General features: G+C 47.4%; 1 protein-coding gene across 2 annotated transcripts in view; it reads left to right on the forward strand.

The window, feature by feature from the left end:
• LOC144145480 (monocarboxylate transporter 12-like) overlaps positions 1–18,157 on the forward strand; it is a 39,211-nt gene extending 21,054 nt beyond the window's left edge. The window contains exons 2-4 of one of the 2 annotated variants that reach the window (XM_077677116.1): positions 3,569–3,712; positions 8,850–9,737; positions 17,801–18,157. In XM_077677116.1, the coding sequence (XP_077533242.1) occupies positions 3,569–3,712; positions 8,850–9,737; positions 17,801–18,024 (1,256 nt within the window). In that variant the 3' untranslated portion in view covers positions 18,025–18,157. The remainder of the gene's footprint in view (positions 1–3,568; positions 3,713–8,849; positions 9,738–17,800) is intronic. The other variant, XM_077677117.1, reaches the window with a different exon arrangement.
• Positions 18,158–18,818: the final 661 nt, after the last annotated feature.

Here is an 18,818-nt window from a genome sequence, read left to right on the forward strand (position 1 = left end):
CAAAATAAACAGATTGAGACAACACGGCCGCGCTCTCTGCCTGTGATCGCGCTGGTTGAAGCATCTATACGGGTATACGTACGGTATTGGTTTTGTAGCTGCGTGCAACCGTTGCGTCCTGCTTACTCGTTCTAATTAGCATTAGGCCACGGTTGAAGTGCTGGTGCACGGAGACAACAGAAGACTAACATGGCGACCGCCCGCTTGAGATGATTACCTCAGATAGGGCGTTTATTGTGGACGTGGTAGTATACAAGGAACCGAACGCCATCTCACAAATGGTGTTAAGTCGTTCTAAATCCTCCCTTTTGCTACCTGGATGGGCAAAGGTACTACCGTGGAGGTTCGTCCACTTCTTTAGATCATGCCTAGGGAGTACATTTTTTGCTATAGGTACTTTTCAGGGCACATTACTTGATTAAAACTCCATTTCCGGCTAGTTTGCGTTTACAGTGTAGTGAGGGACACCGACGTCCACCTGCAAGTTGGTTTACAATGAATGTCTAGAACTTCCCATCGATATTTTAGCGTTGTTTTGATGCGGAAAGATATCTTAATTGCTGAGAAATAGCTGATCAAACGGTGAATAAACGTGCGGCAAATAGCGACTGCAGCCGCTGTTTGTGTCGCGATAAACTGGAAGCAAGCGAGGCAGCGATGATGTTAGCGGGACAGAAGAAAGCTAAAAAAAACCTTGCCAAGTAACGAGCGCTTTGGTCAGTTTCGGTCTAATCAGTCATGCTTTCTTGAACTCCCACGTCTTTTGCAGCTCCGGACCTCTAGGTGATTTGTTCTTTTATGGGTCCCGCGGTCAGTATTGACGCTTTGTTGAGGGAAATGATATGGTCCTTTTCAGGCACCGCGAATGTTGGTGTCGAACCAACCGCCCATGCGTAGTCCGCACGCTTCTTCGAAAGCTTTGCTACCTCCCCCCAAGCAGGGACGAGTATTGCCATCCAGCGGTATCTCCATCGGTAGGCAGAGGAAAGAAAAGCTTAGGAGAGGCCCTGACGTAATTTCTGCAGCAGCCGGATCAGCCATATTGGTTAGCCGCCATTTTTGCTTGTATTTTGCGCGCAAGTGCTACCTCCTCCGCCTTCTCTCGCTCCACTGTCGTGTGCTTCTTCTTTGCCCGCCGATCATTGGCTACCGGCTGGACCGCGCAGTGACATCATGCCTCGGTGGTCCGGCCTTCGGCGCCGTTGCTAGGATGCGGTAGCCGTCAGCCTATGATGGCCGTGAAAAAATTACGTCACTTATTTCACACTCCTCCCAATGAGCCGGTGGCTAGCAGGGCCTCTCCTTGCCACGAAAGACGGTGCGCCCGGCTGGTCATTTGAGCACTTTCTGTGCGAGTTGCGCGTTATTGCCAGCGGCGGCGGCACCTGCCTTACGTTTTCGCAATTTTCTTCCTTAATTTTTAAGAAGCTACGTGCAAGAGGGGCATATGCGTGTTCTTGGTGGGCTAATGTATAAATATAGAGCAACTTTAATTTCACTTCATTGTCCCTTTACCAGCGGCAGCTGTACATTTACCTCTTTTTTTCAAGTTAAGTGCATGGCCGCATTTATGTGGAACAAATTTACAAAAGTGGGCCAGTTGTAAGATACCTCCGGGGGCGAGTGTAGTTGACAAAAATATAAATGCAGGTATTCATAATTTAAGTATGTTGGGGCGAAAAACACTCGCAGATGGGCCTGTTTATTTAAAAAAGACGAGATTGACCTGCCGCTGTGGCTCACTGGCTCAGGCGTTGCGTTGCTGAGCACGAGGTCGCGGGTTCGATTCCCAGCCGCGGCGGCAGCTTTTCTGATGGAGGCGAAAAGCAAAAACGCTCATGTGTACGAGATTTCGGCGCACGTTAAAGATCCCCAGGTGGTCAAAATTAATCCGCAGCCCTCTACTATGGTGTGCCAAATCGCCTGCGTTGCGTCGGCGCGTTAAACCCTTCAATCAAGCAAGCAATCAAAAGCAAGCTTGGCGTCCGCACGCCGACAGTATGATAGTGCGTGGTGTCTTATTAATTCCCGAAAGGAGCATTCAATTTCATAACTCGAGTCAAGAACTGCAAATAAATGTCAGCAAACTATTCCGTTAAAGCGTCAGGATTGTTTTGAAAGAAGTGTTAGCTACCACCGTCCAAAAATATAAAGAAATGGAAGAATCGCGTGTGATACAAAAGAAGCTCAAATCCGTATGCCTGCTCGAAACATGCTAACGTTGACTTACAAATCACGTGGGAAGTTTATACGCATGTGAATTTGGCAAATGTTTTGTCGATATTGTCAACTAGAGTTAAGGAAGAACACGTGCGAGCGGTACTGCATAGCAAATCAAAAGTGTGGTCGCCGTTTATTTTACCCTGGCCGCGCTGGCTCAGTGGTTAAGCCCAGAGAGTTTCTTGCAATATATACCAGAGAGGAATCTGACGCCACCGTCTATGCTGCTCACATCACGGCCGCCTGTGTAGTTACGGACCGCCGTCACATCATGCGCTCGGCTTAGTTTCATCATTGGCTTGGATTGAAACGTATTAGTTACTGCCAATTTAAACAAAGTGCCACAGAAATGCGAAAAAGAGTGTGCAAATATGTAAGGGGAAAAATAAACAGGTAGTTTTATAACTAAAGAAAACGGAAGCAAAGCGTATTTTTACCGCAACAGTTGAGCTTGCTATTCTCAGGCCAGGTTAGTAGTTGCGAACAATTATAATGATTGAGGGGGGGGGGGGTACTCATTAGAGACTAATTTCATTATTTTACCATTATTTCAACTAATAGCTTGTTTGAAGCGTTTGGAAAGTTTTTTGAGCGTGCCTATAGAAACGTCGCTTTCGTGGTGAAACGGTGCCGAACACGGCTACCACAAAACGCGGCTACTAGAGAACAGGAAGGATTTCGGATCCCTCGTAGCTCGTAGACGTGGCTCGTAATGCATAGTGAAAAAAGCAAATACCAAAAAACCTGTACGAATACAATTGTTATGCCAACCACAGCCAAAAATGGGTGTTTTTCCATAAACCCCCACGACGACATGGATCACCAGGTGCAGGTTCCTCTCTAGTGTACTTGCTAAGAAACTCTATGGTTAAGCCATTGTTCTGCAGCTCGCAAGGACGCAGTTATGATTCCCGGCCGCGGTAGGCGTTTTTAAGATAGAGGAAGAATCCAAATCCGCCACTGTGTCGAGATTTTAGCCACTGCTGCAGAACCCCAAGTAGTCAAAATTAATCCGGAGCCCTCCACTACGGTGCCTCTAGAGCCCAAGTGCAGCTAAGCATGTTCAGCCACACAATCAATAATTACATTCACGTATATTTAGCGCTCGTGGCTGGACTTCCACTGGCGGCGTGTGCCCAGCACCTATCGGTTATGGCTCAGCCCCAGCCCTATCGCTCTTGGGGTAAGTCCGTATTGAATTGGATTGGAAATCCTTTTACAGCAGCAATCACGATACTCAGATAAACCCATACAATTAGGAAACATGGGAATAACCAGCTGAACCTTAGCTCACTCTACGTATATCGTGGCCTAGCCGATCTAAGCCACTGCTAATTTTTCTGCGCAGGCTTCGGACAGGCTCTGATCCAGACCAAGGTTTCTGTATTCTGGCTCACCATGCTCTCGGTGGCTACAGTTTGCGCAGGCATTGTCGGCGGTGCCTACTGCCCAAACATGGTGTGCATGAGCGTCGCAATCGGAGGAGTCTACGGTGAGAATTACACTCTAGCGTGGGTATCACTTCTTTATATGATAAAGAAGAACATGTGTTTATATTTTGTCGGGGATTGACAGCTTTCACATTGCAAATGCCGAAGACAGTTAAGCACACCACTTCTGCCAGGGAGCTCTACGCTGAGGCTACAATTAGGGTAGCTAACAACACAAGGACGCGCAGGCAGTAAACATCTGTAAAAAACCGGCGAGTGAGCTAGTATAAAACCGGAGTGGTCCGTCGTCATTCATGAAGGTACTATCACAGGTCAGTGGGGAAAATAAAAAAAACCTCGATACTGTGCTCCAGTTTCCAAAGGAAGTCTTCTGTTTTGGTCTTTTGGGCGGCGATATCAAACGTCAGGCGCAATACCCGAGTCACCGTTTTCGTGCGAGTGTCGTTGATAAGCCATTAGCAAACCATTAGCATTAACGTAGCAGCTGGTAGTGTAAAACTACATGCGTTTAAGGGGAAAATGGCAAGTAATTCGTATGTCCCGATATAAGCAACACATCCCCGAAAGTGTTCCGTAAAGCGCTTGTGCAGGCGGCCACAGAAGAGACTAGCCCGTCAAGCAACGCGGAAGAACTATGAGCGCGATACCTTCCAGCCCATAGCCTGCTGTCGAGATGATGAGTGGTGATGCTTGTCATTCGACAGTGAATACTTAATGGTTTTTCTAGATTTCGGCTGCTGCTTTTAGTTTCTCTCGAGAGTACCATCCGAAGATGCCTTGCCTAACCGGGCAAGCCAGCATCTCGATTCCTGACAGCTTGCGGTATAAGCTGTAGTCGTAGCTAGCTGCTGTCACCTGGTTAGACAGGAGGCTACGACTAACCCGTGGCTTCCGACCTGCACGGTTCCCCAAGGTGAACGGTTAGTGTCGTGGCTACGAATTGTGCTACAAGGGTTAGGTGACCACAGCAACAATCGTTGAATGTGAACATCTTCGACAGAACTCTGTCCGGTTGGGTTAAACTTGAAGAGGCAAATACACCAACCAAGGGTGTTTATTCAAAGCGGTCCCAACGTTTCGGAGCCAACTCGGCTCCTTCATCAGGGTCTGACTGTGTACGACAAGAAGCAGCGGTTATATAATGTGTCTTCTTGTTTTCTTTTTTTCTTACTGGAATTGCCCTTCCGTGTCGGAGGCCGTGGGCGTATATGGTGGGAAGGGCTCCGACAGATTTATTCAGGCCTTTCCGGTTCCCATGTATGGGCCAGGACTAAAGGAGTAATCTTCGTGAGTAATGGGTTTCGGTGCCAATCACCTGCGCGCGTCAAAGTTAATCCTTTGGTCAGCTTTTTCGCAGTCCTCGGCCAATGCACTGCGCTGAGTGTCAGACTTGCGAACGTCGTTTTTGTGTTGGCAGAGGCGTTTCGGGAAGTTCCATGTCTCCCCAACGTAAGTAGCAGGGCATTGCGTGCAAATAATTTTGTAGACGACTCCTTGGGCTTTTTCTTTTGGCGGCCACTCTTTAGGTCGAGGTATGAGCCGTCCAAGAGTTGACACTGGCTTGTGGGAGATGACAATGTCTTCCTTGCGAAGAATGCGGGATAATGTTTCACTCGTTCCCTTAACATAGGGGAGGGAAATACGGGTGGGTCGGCGTGCGGAGAGGGTGGGGAGGGAGCAGACGGCGAAGACCGGAGAGGGGTTGTTGACCGGTGGCGCCAGTAGAGAGGAATTTTCTTCGTTGCCGCCCGACTGATTGAGACAGCGTTTGACGCGTCGTATGAAGCTGCTCATGTATCGATTTTTTTTTCAGGTCAGCGATTACGGCTTTTTCTTCTTTCTTCCGGCCCTCTTCTATTGAGCATATAGTTCAGGCTCTAAGTTAGAGAGCTGAGACCACAGATGTTTTGTGGGAATTTGGGTAGCAGCAATCGAATTTCAGGTACCAGCCGGTATTGGTGGGTTTCCTATACACTGAAATTTAGGCCATATGGCTGTCTTTTTATCACAACGTCGAGAAATGGTAAGGTGCTGTTCGTTTCTTTTTCTATTGTGAATTGGTTGGCTGGTTCAATTGAATTTAGCTGCGTCAGGAAGTTGTCTGCTGTTGTTTTTTCAATGACACAAAAGCAGTCGTCCACGTACCGAAGAAACACCTTTTGGGTTTTCGGGGAAATTTTCCAGAGCTGTCTTTTCAATTTTTTCCATTGCGATATTCGATGTGGTCACGGAAATAGCAGCCCCCATCGCAGTTCCACTTACTCGCCTGAAATATTCCTGCTTGTAGCAGAAATATGTGTTTTGCAGGCAGAACTGCGGAACTTGCGTTATCTCGCCGACGTTGTAGCAGGTCCTGGAGCTCAGGCTGTAGTTGTTCTCGAGGGCACTAGTGGTGCTTGCGACGGCCAGGGAAACAGGGACGCTGGCGATGGGGGCTGCTATTTCCGTGACCACAGCGAATCTTGTAACGGAAACATTTGAAGAGACCGCTGTGGAAAATTTCCCCGAAAAGTCCAAGGTTTTTCTCGGGTACGTGGACGACTGCTTTTGTGTCATCAAAGAAACAATAGCAGACAACTTCCTTTTGCAGCTAAATTCTATTGAACCAGCCATCCAATTCACCATGGAAAAAGAAACGAACAGCACCTTACCATTCCTCTACGTTTTGATAAAAAGACAGCCAGATGGACTAACTTTCAGTGTACAGGTAACCCCCCCATACCGGCCGGTACCTTCAATTCGATTCCTGCCACCAAAATTCCCACAAAACATCTGTGGTCTCAGCTCTCTTACTGAGAGCCAGAACTATATTCTCAACAGAAAATTGGATTGTGGGGTTCAACGCGCCGACGCAACGCAGGCGATGACGCGCGCCGTAGCGGAGGGCTCCGGATTAATTTTGAACACCTGGGGATCTGTAACGTGCGCCGAAATCTCGTACACACCGGCGTTTTTGCCTTTCGCCTCCATCAGAAAAGCGGCCGCCGCGGCCGGGAATCGAACCCGTGACCTTGTGCTCAGCAGCACAACGCCTTAGCCACTGAGCCACCGCGGCGGGTTTCTCAACAAAAAAGGACAGGAAGAAAGAAGAAAAAGCCGCAATCACTGACCAGAAGAAAAATGAATACATGAGCAACTTCATACGACGAGTCAAACGCGGTCTCACTCAATCGGGCTGCAGCCAAGAAAATTCCTGTGTACTGACGCCACCAGTAAACAATCCCTTTCCTGTCTTCGCTGTCTGCTCCTTCCCCACCCTCTCCGCACGCCGACCCACCCGTATTTTCCTCCCCTATGTTAAGGAAACGAGTGAAACATTATCCCACATTCTTCGCAAGGGAAGCATTGTCATCGCCCAAAAGCCAGTGTCAACTCTTGGACGGCTCATACCTCGACCTAAAGAGCGGCCGCCAAAAGAAAAAGCCCAAGGAGTCGTCTACAAAATTACTCGTGCACAATGCCCCGCTAGGTACGTTGGGGAGACAAGGAACTTCCCGGAACGCCTCTGCCAACACAAGAACAACGTTCGCAAGTCCGACACTCAGCGGAGTGTATTAGCAGAGGACTGCGAAAAAGCTGACCACAGGCTTAACTTTGACGGCGCGCAGGTGATTGGCCCCGAAACCCATTACTCACAAATATTACTCCTTTAGTCCTGGCACATACATGGGAACCGGCAAGGCCTGAATAGATCTGTTGGAGCCCTTCCCACCGTCTACGCCCACGTCCTCCGACGCGCAAGGGCAATTCCAGTATGAAAAAAAAAATAAGACACATTATATAACCGCTGCTTCTTGTCGTACACAGTCAGACCCTGATGAAGGAGCCGAGTTGGCTCCGAAACGTTGGGACCGCTTTGAATAAACACCCTGGGTTGGTGTATTTGCCTCTTCGAGCAACAATCGTTTAACGCCGTGCATCTGCACGAAATTCGTAGTTTTAAAAGTTAACATATTTACCTACTATATAAGTGTAAATAGCCATTTCCTAAGGCGATGGTACTCCCAATGTGACGGTTGAAGCATATTTTTAAAACCGGAAAAGACAAACAGTTAAGGCCATTAGAAATGATGAAAATGAATTAACAAAAGCAAATGTGTGTGATACACTACCGCAACCAGACGGAAACCAGACAAATCAGAAAAACAACCCTTTATAGGCATTTGAAAAATCATGAATCCAAATCTTTGTAGCCATTCGTGTCCACAAAATCGCATAATTGGCGGAGTTTTCCCGTCCAGTGGTTGTAAAAATTAAAATAAATGTACCTGGTTTGTTGCATTAAAAAGGGCTTAGATAGAAGAGAAGCGACGCAGTTATGCTTAGTATTTGCTTTTTTTTCAGTCACGTACTAACCCGGGACCACTCAGCCATACGTGTAGGTTAATCGTGTAGATTATCTCCAGAGCCTTTCTATGGAAGCGCCAACAAAATGATAACAACAGAGCTTCTGGTGCAAAGATTATCTTGAAAAACCGCAATAATTGCACGGCTTCTACACATTCTGTACGCTGCGGGCCACTGCCAAAAATTGTCCGACTCGCTCGGACGCAAAATGCGCCGCCTAGTTCAAGACAAACAAGGCTTTGGCGCCTAACTCGAGAATGAGGACATGCAGAAACTCACTACAGAAAGACAGGCCTGCGGATTTAGCTATCTCCAAAGGATGCGCTGGTCCGGAACATGTCTCGTCGATAGTTTTCGCGTTCTGGCAGCTCGTTTGGTTTTATTTTGCGGCCGCCTGTAATTACAGCAAACGATAACAATTCTCCTTGTACAACATATAACATATCGTATTAACCTGGAAATCATGTGAATGTAATAAGAATAGTCTTAACTATCATGCCTTAAGTACGAGCACGCGCAGAAATACACAAACAGCTCTGGCTACAAGTGTCTCCGGTTCTGAACAAACCATATCCTTGTCTCTACATTTATGTGGAGCACCGTATATGTGTGTCTAATTATTTTGTTGAAAACGTAAAAAGTGCATTGAAAATATTTAGCTGAGGCTACAGTAAGGAATACATGTCCCGTACTGCCCTACTAATCGTAATGGACAAATTGAAATAATGCAATCGTTGGTAATTTATGTTTAACGAGTGAACAAGTGTTAAGTGTTCATGAAGGTTTGCACAATTGCAGTGACCTTTTCTGTGGTTATCTTGCTTACCCCAGGTGCGGGGTATGGTGCCACCCTTACCAGCTTCGGCCTCTACACCATGCTGTACTTCGAAAAGTACAAGGCGACAGCGACGGGGCTAAATTTTGCGGCCTTGGCGGTTGCCGGACTGGTCACACCAGCCTTTATGCCTCTCCTAGTTTACCGTTACGGCTTGCAGGGGGCACTGCTTTTAAGCGGAGCTATCACGATGCAAGCATTTCCGCTCGTAATGCTAATAAAGAAACCACAACCCTTCCGGTTTTGGTGCCACCTCGAAGGCACAGTGCCGGAGTCAAGCAGTACCAGAAACCCGAATGAGCTACAGCCGATGAGTTCCACTGAAGAGCTACAGTCCCAGCATTTGCCGGTACCAGATGCGGTGTCACCAGCACGCCAGAATCGGCCAGCCGCTGGTATAGTTGGTATTTCTTGGAAAAGCGTCGCGGAACTGCTAGTTATCCCTGAATTTTATGTCCTCATTATTGTATACCTTGTCAACGGTTGGGTGACCACGAGCCAGGGGACTACGGTGGTCGACTATGGACGCGACAAAGGAGCTTCGCTGGAAAGTTCCAACTACCTCCAGACATATGGTGCCGTTGGTGAAATACTGGGCCGGACTGTGGTTCCATTCCTTTCAGATAAGGTTCCCTTTGGCCATTCTTTATTTGTGGCTGCGGGACTGGGTTTGTCGTCCTTAGCACTCTTCGGAATGACTTTTGTTGAATCGTTCGCGTGCTTCGCAACTTTGCACGCGGTGTTCGGCGTGTGTCAGGGATACGTGATGTCCGCGCGGCCCATCCTCATCACGGATTACCTCGGCCTCCACCGGATACCTGTGTTTGCTGGGTTCGTGGGCCTCTCCCTACTCCCTATTTCCCTTGGAAACCCGACAATTGTTGGTGAGCACATTTTGGCTTGTCACTGTCAGCACCCCTAAAAATTGCCAAGGTAGACCATTCCTAAGACTACGCGCTACGCTGAAGGCGGCACGAACAAAAATATTGTCCGGCCAATGCACCCTGTAAAGATGTTAGGATAGCTAGCGTACTGTATACTTTCTAACAATGAAATTACTCTAAGTGCAATGTTTTCTCCGTCAATGCAGTTTTAAGACTCGGCAAAATGACACAAATCGGTAAAAGCGTCGCCCGAAACAAGTCTGTGCGTCTACGCACTTTTCTGCATTTCTCCGGCAACACCGTGCAGTGCAGACGTACGTTTTGTGCTCCCACAACGCGAGAATGTGAGCAGCCGGAAAGCAACCACGTGGGCAATGGAGGAAAGCGGTAGAGAGACAGCAGAGGGTGTGTTGCGGCAGCAACGTCACCTGATAGCTGCGCTCCTCAGAGCCAAACTCAAGCACCATGAGTGAGCTGCGCACGTTCACCGGGCTCGTGCAGTCTCGCTTCTTTATTCACTGTTATCCACAGAGACACACACTCCCCACAACTCCACGACACGACTGTACTACAAAAGGCAAACTAGTGGAACCCTTTGGCTAATTACTACGCAGGCGCAAATATACTAAGGGCAAATATGTGGTTAGGTGCCGTATTTCTACTAGGCAGTCCAGGTCGGGTCAGGAAAAGAGCGGGTCACAAGCAAACGTGAGGCAACGTACCTGTGTATCTAACACCAGAGTGACCATTTAAGCACCCTCCATGGGTGCGCCCATGAGGGTTTCAGGACACAACATTCATCAAAATGCTTGATTGATTATCTGAAAAGACGAGCAGTACGACGCGTTGAAGGCACGACCGGCTTAACAGACAGCGAGCTGCCGATTCTAGGCGATCCCGCGTGCAGTATTTGCCATTGCTTCTTTGGCTTTCTTCACTTCCTTCCAACGCCACTTCACCGGCTAGCGCTGCATTGGATGCCAATTTCTCTGCTGTAAACGTGTTTTATTGGTTGGGGGTCGGTGTTACTGCGCAATTTTTATCGCCAATTGTGCTTAGTCAGTTCAGCCTGAGGAAAATGCACGCTATCTGTGGGCTCAATTATGTGCATAAATGAGTGTTCGTTAACGCGAAATCGCTACTTGGATAGGTGGGCGAAAGCACGTACCCGGCTGCCATTAAGCCAACGCAAACCCCCCCCCCCCCCCCCAATAATTTTCACAGCGGCAAAATAACTGTTTCCTAACGGATTTCATCGCCCTCCACGCAGGCCAAAAAGAATAAAACGCAAATCTTTAGCGCATTCTGCTCTTTAGCACAAGTAAGAAAGAATAAAAACAGAGTACTTGACCCGCAGTGCATCATGTAGTGTATCAAAAGAAAAAGGAGGAAGATGCAGTCAGTGCGTGGTCAGTTTTTATTGGTTTACGAGGCGTTTGACGGTACGAGTATAAAAAAAAACACAAAAAATGATGTGCCTGAGAAATTTTTTTCCGCAGATTTTGTTAGCATACAGCTTCTGTAGTGGTACGGTCGCAGCAGCATAGATAGTGGTTTTGGAAAAAAGTAGCTACAGTGGGTCTGTTGTCGAGGTTGTAGGCTATTGTCGACATTGTCAGAAGGTTCGGTGACAAACCTAGCTGCAATAGATGCTTTCGCGAAAGATTATGATGAATGATCATGCGCAACTTTTTTCTATATACTTTCCATGAACATGTTCGCGATCGTGTTTGTTGCGAACAGCTGAGCTAGACTGGCAGACCCTTGGCAAAAGCAATTTCTTTTTACCAATTCCCACATCTTCCGCACGGCGGTACTGGCTCCAAAATATAACTTGAACATTATTGCGGTTATCACTGCACGCATTGACAAGGAGCGGTGGCCATGCCAACTTCGCCATTTATTGGGCTTATAATCTACCCCGTGAAAGCTCCCGCAAACTGTGTTTTAGATGTGGGGAAAACACCGCAGCCATTGAAAACGTTTGCGTGGATCAGTACTAGATTCGCCGAAAAAAAAACAATCTGTTTTCGCGCAGGAATGACGGGGTCTCCACACACAGAATTGCGCAGTTGAAAACCCTGCCTGAAAGTTCAAGCCTTCCTTGTGATCTCTGGAACGTTCATAGATCGCATTTACGTAAAAATAAGGCTTGCCTCTTTATTGCGAAAGTCGATAGAGCTTCCGAATGTTTTAATGCACGGAAAGGCCCTAAATTAAGGAATTCTAGGGACTCGGACCTATATGGTACGAGTGTGGTTTCCTTTGTACACGTTGGAGTTTGCATAGCTAGCAATCGGATCTAAAGTGAACCTTAAATTCTCGGTGCTGCCTGGTAATAATGGTACTGTTCGGTAAAATCGGTATTGATTGGTACGGCCATTACGTATAATGCGAGCAGTCGCAGGTCGCACTGCAATTTTTGGAGTATATTTAGCACCACCTGACGCTGCTCGCCGTTCTTACAGAGCCGCTTTTCGGCACGCTGACTCTCATTATCGTCGTCTACAGTGGGAAGGTCGCTATCTATAATGCCGGTCCTTGTTCAAGGTAATGTCATTTTCTAACATTGACGACGGCATCAGAGTGTATTCTGCGGACATGCAGAGCAGCAGGCTCATATGGTGAACACCCATAATCTGGCTCACTTACCCAGCAGATTATTACTGCTCCGGAAGCCGCTTTGTGATTAGGGTAGCCTCAAAGCTCCCGCAGAGGAACATCTGGTCTTCTGAGAACTCTTAAAGCTTTCCTTACTGACGGCACTTCACGCAAAAAAAAGCACAGGAAAAAAGTATACCTAATACAATTCAATTTCACGTGGTGATGATGATGTGTTTCCACAAAGACGCATCAGGCGTCTCAAAAGAAAAAGAACGCTTTTATTGTGGGAATTAAACCTGGGTCACTTGCATTATGAAGCCCATGTCTATCTGGTTGCGCCATACTGACACGGTCGAAAGAGTTTAGGTTGAGGACTTTGACTTTCACTCCGGTTGCATGCGAGAATGTTGCGCGTTTTAACCATGGTTCTATTAAGAGACAGGCTTCTATTGCTTGTGGCTGACTGCTGCTTGTACCAGTACATCAGAGCCTTCCCAGTTCATGCGAGGTGCCGATGTTTCCAGACATAGAGCTGTTCAGCTTAAGGGCATGTTGCAGTACGTTTCACTCAAGATTAGGGTACAGTTCTCAACGTGGAAGTTGTAAAATTCCGATTGCGGCGAAAACGCCACGACTAGTCTGGAGTAGCGCACAGTAGAACCGTTCACCAGGCATAGAAGAAGCTGGTCCGGCCAGCTGCGAAAGATATGCGGCGGACTAATCCCCCAGAGCACGAGGCAACTGAGGCGAAGACTGACCATTGACTTCTCGTTTTGCCTAAGTTCGCCCACTTGCACGAGCACGCAAAAAAAAGGCTGATTGGTGGCCGCAAACTCCTGTTTGCCGTGATCACACTTTTTCGATTGGCGCGTGGGGTGCTGGCACATGTTTACGAGGCGGAAAAAGATACGAACGAAAACACGAAGGTATAAACAAACAGGACACCCCTCACAACTTTTGTTTGTGTCATTTTGTCCGTGTCTTCTTGCATCTTGTAGACATAAACTTAGACCACCTGCCCAAGCTAGTCTCGCTGCGTGCTCGTACTCGTACGTGCACTGCCCATCCAAAGCTTGTTAACCAGAAACAAGGCTGGTACACTGAGTACAGTGTATCTCAGAGCGAATATCAACAACTTTCACACTAATTCGCAGTGCATCTGTTCTATATGCCGGCGTGGGTATTGAAACCACCCATTTGTGTTCACAAGTCTGTAGCCACGGGGTTCGTTTGGCGACGTGGCTACGCCCAGTGCATAGTTCTGGCGCCGATGGGAAGTTGAAAATATTGCCGGGGACGCCGGCGCTGGTAGTGGCACGGCCAACGTTTGGAAAGTGCTGTCGCACCCGGTTCGATCAGCAAGGACAGCTTGCGCCTGGCAGCAGCCTCCGTAACATTGGTGGACAACACCCTGGACGGGTCCTCACAGCCCCTTCATTATCTTCAACTGTACCACGCAGTTGTCGGGGAGCACCATGATCTAATGGGCCGCAAGAATAACGCAGTGATTGTTAGGTAAAGGCTACCTGTAGTATTTACGCGGGCTGCTCAAAGCACTGCGTAATTACACGATAGGATCTAACTGGTGCTCTCCAACTTGGTCCATGGAAGCAGACTCCCCGCGACCTTTGAAGACACGTATACCCGCATCGAAGCGCGTCTCATATGCCGCAACAACGTTTGCCAACTTATCAATATCTCTGGTGGTATTGTCACCACAAAATGCAGTCGTCGTGGCGTGACTTATCACGACGTAGTCAGCAATCAGGATTCCGGATACTCATGTGCAACAAGGCAAGGCACGACGGATGTCGTGGCGCAGTAGACGCTTGGGAAGATCTCGGTTAGCTTCGCGCCATAACCAGACCTGTCGACTAGCATGGCGACAAATTCTTCTACACCCTAGACAAATTCCTCGACACGCTAGGCAAAAGAGGTACAGTTTTCTTTGAAAGGTAAAGCTGCCCGGTCTCTACGGTGATTCACCTCAACATTAATAAATGTGTGTGGATAATAGTGAGTAAAGAAGCTTGGTGACAGAAGAACAGAGGCACAAGCCTAGCTCGCTTTTGGGGCTTGAGTGTGGCTCTTCATCAGCGAATCAATCGGGTGGGTGACGGGATCACTGGCTGTACCACTGCATTTTGTTTGCAAATGGGGAACCGCAGATAAGTATTTACCCTAATGATGCTTTCTACTTTCTCGGGTTCTTTTCAGAGTAGGTAACGCTCTCGCGCAGGTAGCTGGGGCAGTGCTGCCACTGTCTGCGGCAAGTAGGTGCCCAGACATTTTAGCCGGATGACAACGAGGCTGAGGAAGCAGCCAATGCGTACCGGCTAGGTTTCGTCTAGTGGCGTTGTGAGAAGCGCATGACCCTAGTTTGTATAATCGGGTGCCACAAATACAATCAACACAAATTATTGAATCAGAAAACCATAAGGAAAATAACCGAAAATCGTAAATTGGGTAGAAGGGCGGTAGGCGGAGCTGTAAATTGGCCAAAAACTCACGAACCGGAGCCATGCACCGGGGTTACCCACATGGCGGAAGCTATGAATTGCGACCGCTGCACCTATGCGCTGAAAGATGGGTAGATGTAGCGGGCTGTCAGTAATAATAAGCCGTTGCAAATTGCCTAATGATTACTGGAAGACTAAAATTGATACGTGCATGGTAGTAACAGATTGAAAATGGCTTCTACGTTTGCTGGGTTCCTGGTAGAACAATATAGAACGCGACGACGACGAGGCAACGGGCCGACCTGCCATGTCACGTTGAAGTCGAACCTTGTCGTAATTTACTAGGGGCTTCACGATGTGACCGCGGGTTCGGACAAAATGGCGTCACCAGGAACTAACAAAGAGGGAAAAACTTTGACGGGAAACAGCCACAAGCTAGCTGATTGCAGTCTGCAGTGTGCTGGAGGGGGGGGGGCAGAGAGCAGGCGCAGTTATTGAAGAATGACCGAAGGTAGGGTAATAGTGATATGTAAAAGTAAGCTAGGCTAGGGAAATAATTCGATACACGCAAGCGTTTGAACGTGATGCGATTCACACAACATAAATAAGACCCATTTAGGTGTAAACAGAGCATAAATCAGGTTTAGTTTGATGGTAAAACAGATTGAAAAATTGTAATCAGTGGAAAGGCCAAGGAAAAGCATCTAGAACAATAACAACATTGCTACCTAATTTATGAAGAAGAAATCCACAAAAGCGGGTGGGAACACACCAACAACTTCAACAGGCAGAACTAAACGAGTTTGCTTTAGCTGAGGCTCACCTGCGGGATCTAGAGGCTCGAACCGTGCAACAGCATAGTGCGAACGAACAAAAAGGGCAAGACTTGGCACATTCATAATAAAGACTCACAGAAATGTTGCTAGAAATAGTGGAGCCTGCATAACCGATCATAATGTGCGTCCCTGTTCCGACAACAGAACAGAAGCGAAATTTAAAATGGAAAACGAAAACTAGACTTGACAATCCTCTTCTCCGAGTAGCCGCAGGAAACGACTCATGCTTGAAACGCTGACGTAGAGATTATGTTGCAAACATGGACATAGCAGATGCAAGTCACACGCTGACAAACTCTCGAGAATCCATTATACCTGCCTTAAATTCAACCCATCCTTAAAATGCGGCCCATTGATACGCAATCTAGTCAAATGTATATCAGAGTGATACAATGTATTCGCAGGAGAGACAAAACCATTTTTATCTTGAATACTGGAGCTGTTATTCTCTAATCTACGCAACGCGCATATCCAGGTAGTTAGACGCATGGCTTAGGGTCTAAAGCAAAGTTCTGAAAGGCGTGGGACATTGATGATGACCACGCGCCAATCCGGATATCCGGGCGTTTCTAATAAATTAGTCGCTATATATGACGCGTCACGCGTTAAAGGCGTCCTTTCTATTGTTCGGAGACATGATAATACATACAACCCTTCCCCCATCAACTTCGTTTACAAAGTTCACAATTCGCGTAAGAACCTCTTGTCTCCAGAAACAAACGTGACTCCTGGCCCCGTTGAGCGCCAAAGGAAGCTTTCAGTCGGCATTGGTGTCCACGCCGCCAAGAACAGACATTAAACAGATTAATACCATCCCAAGCACCTTGTGGTTCCACGGGCGCGCGCAAGTCGTGACGTGTTAGCCTGCAAAGTAATTTACTACTAGTGTGCCGGGAGTTCGTTGGGCTCTCGGACCGACACGCGTCATGTCTCGGTGTATAAAGTGCATCAACGTCGAGTCTATCGGACCTTTCTGCGCCATATAAGCGCGGTCAATATTGCGAGCACACCAACAACGCGCAAACGGAGGTAAAAAACGCTGAAAACTGCCAAAAGGCTTTGGCGCTCAAGAGATTTGTGCAAGCAAAAGTGCACCAGCAATGTTAGTGTTATGCATTATTGCATGAACTCACGCCCTCTGACGACTAGCCAAACGTATCGATGGCTCTTGTGTTAAACGGACAGGGATATAAGGCCATGTGGAGGTCATAACTAACAGAAAGGCCACAAGGAAATGTTTTGCTTGCATCAAAGAAACGATGTGAGTACAGCAATAAAACATGTTAACACAGCCATCGAAATGTGGCGGTTGCAAATTTGAGCCATGAGGACCTCAGCTGTATAACCACAACGTGAACAGCCGGAAGATATATGTGTTCCGCTGCCGTTTACTGTTATTCGCTTTTTTGCAAGATTGCCTAAGGATGCGAAAATTGGACTTTTGCAGATTTTGATATCCGACGCAAAGCGGGAGATTTTGGCCCAACCTCAAGTTCGACAGATAGGGAGATGTAACGCTCACGCATTCATAGAAACCCAAGCATACCTCTCCTTTGCTTTTATCCTACATGCGTGAAATCCCAAATCAAGGAGAACACACGATTTCTTGGTCATACAAAGACCACTGCGTCCTTTTTTTACTTGGAATGTAAGCTAGGATGACGAGTTGCCCGTTCTCCCAAAAGAAAAAATTGTAATGAAATATTTAACAACAAAATCTGTACCGTACCATCAATCGGGGCTTTATTTTCTGCCTTTCGATTCCACCCCACCCGACCCGTCCACAGCGTGACTCTAGGTGTACCTCCACTGGCTAGCAGAAGCACGATTTTCTACGGTTGACGTAATATGTAGTTTGAGTAAATACTGTTGCGCACAGTTGCAATCTTTTCAAGAGAAGGCAAATGTGTCATATGACGGACACAGATGGAGGTAAAAAATCCTTAAATGCAACAAAATTGTATGCATCTCAATTGCATGTCTACTACGGGATACATTTAGCTAGAGACAAGCTGAAGTACGAAATGTTGATGTAGTACGAAGCGCTAAATAAAGTTTAGTTGGAAACTTCTCGTGCACTACCGACTCTCACGGTCATCTACGCATTTTGAAGGTGTTTTGGTTTTGCCTAACATTTATGTAATTCGTTTTTATACCTTTTCAGGTTTCTTCAGGGACACTCTTGGGTCATACGACAACTTTTACCGTGTCTTCGGAGCTGTGAACATTGTAGCTTCGGTGCTTTTGTTTTGCATTACCTACCGGGCATGGGCATCTGCACGGGGGTGCAATAGGGGAACGTGTCCTCCCCAAGGTACACCAGCTCAATCTCCCAATCCTCCGTCCCTCTCCGCCTCCACTCACCATACAACTGGCTTGCCCCCCTAACTACAAAATCCGGCCGACGCTCCCCCTACAAGGACATAACACGAAAGAGAATTTTATTGAATGGGGGAAACGGGCTATGGATGGTTTCCTGCATGATTTTTTATTGGCTGCAAAATTAAAAGGGAAAGATGGACTGCTCTAGTACGGCTGTGGGTGTTTCTTCTTTGTCCTCTTAACAGGTACATGCAAGAGTTCTGTCAAGCGAACCTGTGACTATTGTTACCGCTTCGAGAGCTATCGTGTTTAAATCGACAACATTACAGCATATTTTAAGGATGTCGTACAACGTAGCTTACCCTTGAAATGGTGATAAGCCTAGAGCTTTCAACAGATATGGCTGAGACGTGTTTGAATTATTGTACGAATGAGGCGTGAGGAAGGATTAGGAATGAACTTTACGTTAGTGATTAATAAATTAAAATTGCCTTAGTTCGTCCCGAGCCTTGAGAGGGCTGTCTTGTCTACGAGTACCTGGTCTGCGGTGCCTACGTTTGCTCTGTGTGCCAGCTACAGCATCTCTGCTTGGTTCTCTCTGTCCACTATGCTGGCTCTCGGCTCGGGAAGAGAGACGGGTAAAAATGAGAGAGGGGGGGTGGTATAGGCGCACTCGCAATCCTATGGTAAGGTTTGCAGCGTGAAGGGTAATAGCTACAAGTGACGGAATATCAAATGCAGTGTATTGCAGGAAGGATGTGGCGGTGGCGCAACGTACCGGCTTGAAACGTATATAGCGGAAGTGTATGGTCTATGTTACTTTAACGTATCTTCGCGAGGTGGATGGATGCGGAAAAAAA

This window comes from Haemaphysalis longicornis, unplaced genomic scaffold, assembly GCF_048455015.1.
Source record: "Haemaphysalis longicornis isolate Haplotype H1 unplaced genomic scaffold, Haemaphysalis longicornis Haplotype H1 scaffold_7, whole genome shotgun sequence".
NCBI classification, from domain to species: Eukaryota; Metazoa; Arthropoda; class Arachnida; order Ixodida; family Ixodidae; genus Haemaphysalis; species Haemaphysalis longicornis.